This window comes from Triticum urartu, chromosome 4 (assembly GCF_003073215.2).
Source record: "Triticum urartu cultivar G1812 chromosome 4, Tu2.1, whole genome shotgun sequence".
NCBI lineage: Eukaryota > Viridiplantae > Streptophyta > Magnoliopsida > Poales > Poaceae > Triticum > Triticum urartu.
In genome coordinates this window covers 340,236,744-340,243,201 of record NC_053025.1, presented here as the reverse complement: position 1 = coordinate 340,243,201, position 6,458 = coordinate 340,236,744, and the positions used below count along the sequence as shown (strand labels likewise).

General features: G+C 44.4%; 1 protein-coding gene across 1 annotated transcript in view; it reads left to right on the top strand.

The window, feature by feature from the left end:
• Positions 1 to 349: 349 nt before the first annotated feature.
• The window catches only part of LOC125554746, a 102,254-nt gene continuing 96,145 nt past the window's right edge, over positions 350 to 6,458 (top strand). Inside the window, exon 1 of the mRNA XM_048718187.1 lies at positions 350 to 520. Coding sequence (XP_048574144.1) covers positions 350 to 520 — 171 coding nt within the window. The remainder of the gene's footprint in view (positions 521 to 6,458) is intronic.

The following is a 6,458-nucleotide window of genomic DNA, read 5'->3' as shown; positions in this document are numbered from 1 at the left end:
AATAACATAGAAAAGAAGAAAAGGAAAAGGGAGCAAAGTATTATGTCACTGGGCCTAACTGGAACAGTCCACTGAAGCCTAGCCCACCACGGCCTTTCCCCCACCTATGTATAGAGGAAGTGAGAGGCCATGGCGCTGGCACTTGCACATGTCGTCTACGCACCGCTTGTCGCCGTGTCAATCATCAGCGAAACCCCAAGATGGATAAGAAGACCCCCGACCCCATAGACAAACCCTAATCCTCACTTATCCCCTCGCGCTCTCTCTCTCATTTGTTCGTCGCCTGAAGCTCATGGACGTCGTTGCCGCGTCGATCCCATGGCCACCGGCCTCCCCTCATAGCGCCAAAATGTCCAGTAGAACCCTCGCGGACGGCTTCGTCTTCACCAAGCCTCGAATCGAGCTAGGACGGCACGTCAGCTCGCCATTGAGCACTCCGCTTTGGCCGCCGCACGTCGTCGACGTCGATCTACACCACCCCGACCTCTCCGGCCTCGCCGAGCTTGCCTACGCCCTCTATGTGAGCTCCTCTTCTTCCCCCTTGCCTCTCTTGCTCGTCCTTGCCCTCTCGGCCGTAGAACCGCGCCCACCCGAGGCCGCCATGGATGAACCTCATCATAACCGCACGCACTCATGAATCCCCCATGCACTTGGTCGCGTCTACCTCCAACTGCCATCACCTGAAGCTGTCCCGGCGCGCCCGGCGCCCGCTGTCCTGCGCCGGCTCTGCCCGAACACGCCCGCCTTCCGTCCCGCCCCGCCTCAGCCCGCTGGCCGCGCCCCATCCCCGCGCCTCGCCCAGCCTCCCCGCGGCCGACGCCTGCAGTCCCCCTCGCTGCCCTGCGCCCGCCTTTGCCCGGTGCGGCTGGCCGGCGGGCCCTGCCGAGGCCACGGCCTCGCGCCGACGACCTCCACCTGCGCCCCGGGTTCACCCACTCGGGCGCTCGCGCCCAGCGCCCGGTGCCCGCTAACCGCCCCTTTGGCTTGGCCTTTGGGCCACTGCCTAGTGGGGCCCCCAGCCCCCTTTTTTCAAAAAAAAGAAAAGGATTTAAAAAAATTAATTAGCTAATTAATTAACTTAATTAACCCTGCTTAATTAGCCCAATAAACTAGATTAGTCTAATTAAACCTGCTTAATTAGTTCAGTCCATGACAGATGGGCCCCACTGCCCTGTTTGACTGGTCAGCGGTCAGAGTTGACCGGTGATGTCATGATGACGCCATGCTGTCGCAATAAGTCCATTCTTGAATTAAAGATAATTGCAGAAATCATTTAAAACTTTGGAAAATCATAAAAAATATCGGTAACTCGGACGAAAATACTTTATACATGAAAGTTGCTCAGAACGACGAGACGAATCCGAATACGCAGCCTGTTCGTCCGCCACACATCCCTAGCATAGAAAACATGCAACTTTCCCCCTCCGATTAATCTGTTCAAAAACACGAAACACCGGGGATACTTTCCCGGTTGTTTCCCCCCTCCGCCGGTATCATCTAGTACTGTGTTAGGTCACCCCTAGCATCGTGTATTGCCATGTTATGCTTTGTGATGCTTTGAATACTCTGTTATTTATCGGTTCCCCCTCCATTACTTCTGTCCGGTAGACCCCGAGACCGCGGTTGAACCAGTGACGGACTACCTCACCTTCGAGGGTCTGATACGTCTCCAACGTATGTACTTCTCCAAACACTTTTGCCCTTGTTTTGGACTCTAACTTGCATGATTTGAATGGAACTAACCCGGACTGATGATGTTTTCAGCAGAATTGCCATGGTGTTATTTTTGTGCAGAAATAGAAGTTCTTGGAATGACCTGAAAATCAACAGATATTATTTTTGGAATATATAAAAAATACTGGCGAAAGAATCAAGGGCAGGGGGCCCACACCCTGTCCACGAGGGTGGAGGGCGTGCCTACCCCCCCACCCCGGGCGCGCCCCCTGCCTCGTGGTCCCCCTGGTGCTCCTCCGACCTCAACTCCAACTCTATATATTCGTGTTCGGGGAAAAAACAAAGAGAAGGATTCGTCGCGTTTTACGATATGGATCCACCGCCAAGCCCTAATCTCTCTCAGGAGGGCTAATCTGGAGTTTGTTTGGGGCTCCGGAGAGAGGAATCTGTCACCATCATCATCATCAACCTTCCTCCATCACCAATTTCATAATGCTCATCGTCGTGCGTGAGTAATTCCATCATAGGCTTGCTGGACGGTGATGGGTTGGATGAGATTTACCATGTAATCGAGTTAGTTTTTAGGGTTTGATCCCTATTATCCACTATGTTCCGAGATTGATGTTGCTATGACTTTGCTATGCTTAATGCTTGTCACTTGGGCCCGAGTGCCATGATTTCAGATCTGAACCTATTATGTTTTCATGAATATATGTGAGTTCTTGATCCTAACTTGCAAGTCACTAGTCAACTATTATGTGTTATGATCCATTAACCCCGAAATGATAATAATCGGGATACTTACCGGTGATGACCATAGTTTGAGGAGTTCATGTATTCACTATGTGTTAATGCTTTGGTCCGGTACTCTATTAAAAGGAGGCCGTAATATCCATTAGTTTCCAATAGGACCCCGTTGCCATGGGAGGGTAGGACAAAAGATGTCATGCAAGTTCTTTTCCATAAGCACGTATGACTATATTCGGAATACATACCTACATTACATTGATGAACTGGAGCTAGTTCCGTGTCACCCTATGTTATAACTATTGCATGAGGGATCGCATCCGACATAATTATCCATCACTGATCCATTGCCTACGAGTTTTTCACATATTGTTCTTCGCTTATTTACTTTTCCGTTGCTACTGTTACAATCACTATAAAACCAAAACTGCTACCATTACTTTTGCCACCGTTACCACTGCTATCTTATTACATTCCCACTAAATACTTTGCTGAAGATATTAAGTTTCCAGGTGTGGTTGAATTGACAACTCAGCTGCTAATACTTGAGAATATTCTTTGGCTCCCCTTGTGTCGAATCAATAAATTTGGGTTGAATACTCTACCCTCGAAAACTGTTGCGATCCCCTATACTTGTTGGTTATCAAGACTATTTTCTGGCGCTCTTGCCGGGGAGCATAGCTCTATTCTTTGAGTCACTTGGGATTTATATCAGTTGGTCACTATGAAGAGCTTGAAAGATCAAAGAACCAAGATTTTTTCCTCAACTACGAGGGGAGGTAAGGAACTGTCATCTAGCTCTGCACTTGATTCACCTTCTGTTTTGAGTAAACTTGCGACACCTACACCTGCTATTCATTCTGATATGTCACATGTTATTGATGATGCCACTTCTGCTGAATAATACTGTGCTTGATAATACTGTGCCACTAGGTGAATTTCTTGATGAACAACTTGCTAGGGTTAGAGAGAATGAAATTATTCAAACTGATAATATTGATGAAAGTGATGATGAAGATTCTCCCCGTAGATATGAATTGCCTGTTGTGCCTGAGGGTTATGTTATGGATGAAGAAACTGCTAGAGACTTCTTAGCTTGCAATGATAGATCTGATCTTAAGAAATTATTAGCTAAGCTTAAAGAAAAGTCTTTGAATACTAGAATGAAATATGACCCTACTTTTGCTACTTCATCTATCTTTATTACTCATAAGGATTATAATTTCCATGTCTATCCTGAGTTAATTACTTTGGTTGAATCTAATCCTTTTTACGGCTATGAATCTGAAACTGTTGTGGCACATCTTACTAAATTAAATAATATAGCCACCCTATTCACTAATGATGAGAAAACTCACTATTACTTTATCCTTCAGTTGTTTCTGTTCTGATTAAAGGGTGATGCTAAAACATGGTTTAATTCTATTGATTCCGGTTGTGCGCGTAGTCCCCAAGATATGATTTATTACTTCTCTGCTAAATATTTCCCCGCTCATAAGAAACAAGCTGCCTTAAGGGAAATATATAATTTTGTGCAAATTGAAGAAGAGAGTCTCCCACAAGATTGGGGGAGGCTTCTCCAATTACTTAATGCTTTGCCTGATCATCCTCTCAAGAAAAATGAAATACTTGATATCTTTTATAATAGACTAACCGATGCTTCCAGAGATTACCTGGATAGTTGTGCTGGTTGTATTTTCAGGGAAAGAACTGTTGATCAAGCTGAATTGCTATTGAAAAATATGTTGAGTAATGAAAATGATTGGACACTTCCTGAACCAACTCCTAAACCAACTCCGAAGAAAAGGGGTATTCTATTTCTCAGTCCTGAAGATGTGCAAGAGGCAAAGAAATCCATGAAAGATAAAGGTATTAAAACTGAAGATGTTAAGAATTTACGACCTATTGAATAAATACCTAGTCTTGATAACCCGACACAGGTAGTAAAGGTAAATTCTCTCTATAGATTTGATGAAGGTGATATCCCTCGTTATAAGTCTGCTAGCCAATGCTTAGATGAGTTTGACAATTTTATTATTAAACAAGAAAACTTTAATGCTTATGTTGGTAGAAAATTGAAACATAATGCTCATATGCTTTAACACTTGAGTGAGTATATGTCTAGAGTTAAAGGTGAACTTAAAATTATTAGTAAACATGCTTCTATGGTTACCACTCAAGTAGAACAAGTACTTAAGGCTCAGAATGATTTTCTCAATGAATCAAATAATAAGAAAAATGATAATGTTATTAGAGTCATGACAAGAGGGGGTAAAATGACTTAGGAACCTTTGTATCCTGAGGGCCATCCTAAGAGAATTGAGCAAGATTCTCAGAGAACTTATGTTGATGCACCTAGTCCTTCTAAGAGGAAGAAAAGAAAATTGATAGGACCTTGCATGCTTGTAGCGAACATGTTGTTGATAGACCTGAGAATCCCAATGATATTTCTATTTTTGATGCTGAGACACAATCTGGTAATATACATGAACCTAGTGATGATGTTAATGATGATGCTCATGTTGATGCTCAACCTAGCAATGATAATGATGTAGAGATTGAACCTGTTGTTGATCTTGATAACCCACAATCAAAGAATCAATGTTATGATAAGAGAGACTTTGTTGCTAGGAAGCACGGTAAAGAAAGAGAACCATGGTTTCAGAAACCAATGCATTTTCCTCCTAAACCATCCAAGAAAAGGATGATGAGGATTTTGAGCGCTTTGCTGAAATGATTAGACCTATCTTTTTGCGTATGCGTTTGACTGATATGCTTAAAATGAATCCTTATGCTAAGTATATGAAGGATATTGTTACTAATAAAAGAAAGATACCGGAAGCTGAAATTTCCACCATGCTTGCTAATTAAACTTTTAAGGGTGGAATACCAAAGAAACTTGGAGATCCCGGAGTACCAACTATACCGTGCTCCATTAAAAGAAACTATGTTAAAACAGCCTTATGTGATCTTGGAGCCAGTGTTAGTGTTATGCCTCTCTCTTTATACCGTAGACTTGATTTGAATAAGTTGACACCTACTGAAATATCTTCGCAAATGGCTGATAAATCAATTGATATACATTTCGGTATTTGTGAGGATGTGCCTGTTGTGGTTGCAAACATTACTATTTTAACGGACTTTGTTATTCTTGATATTCCCGAGGATGATAGTATGTCGATTATCCTTGGTAGAACCTTTTTGAATACTGCAGGGGCTGGTATTGATTGCAACAAAGGCAATGCCACTTTTCATGTTAATGGTAATGAGCATACGGTACACTTTCTGAGGAAACAACCTCAAGGGGGATTTTAGGCACTGAGAACACAGCAGGGGGAGCAGCCACGTGCCCATGAGGGTGGAGGGCGCGCCCACCCCCTGGGCGCGCCCACTACCTCATGGACCCCACATGGGTTCCCTCCACTTATCCTTGCACCCACACACTTCGTCTTTGATAGGTGGGAACCTGATGAATGAGTTCACGCCCGAGGATGGCCCGATCTTCACGTCGTATGATCAAATCGGGAGGGATAACTAGCTGCAAGTAGCCAGGATAACTAGCCTTATACTTGCCAAGGTTGGATGCAACCCGTACATTGGGGATGGCTGACTGAAGCTACAAGAACTCCAACCCGCTGTCCGAACAATCACAGAACCACAAACCGGGACTAATCCACACAGAACGGCCGGAACCGTAGAGCACGAACTAGGGGGAACGAGAGGATCCTTCTCACGAATCCGAATGAACTCACAAGAGCAAAGGTAGCAAGATCTCTCGGATCTCTCTAGCAGTCTTGCTGCATAAGCTTGTAGCGGAATGGTTTGACAAAAGGTTCTCTAGAGGATGGGGGAGATGGGGTTTTATAGCAGGGACAACCCCCCTTAGCTAGGTGTGAAAATGGCTTCAAAAGTAAGCAGGTTTGCATGGCTTTCTTGGGTGAATAAGCAGTCAACTTTGGGAGTTGTTGCAGAGCTCCTCGGAAATTCGCGAAGTCTTGACAGCCTGGACACCTTCCATGAGAATGACTAGAACTTTT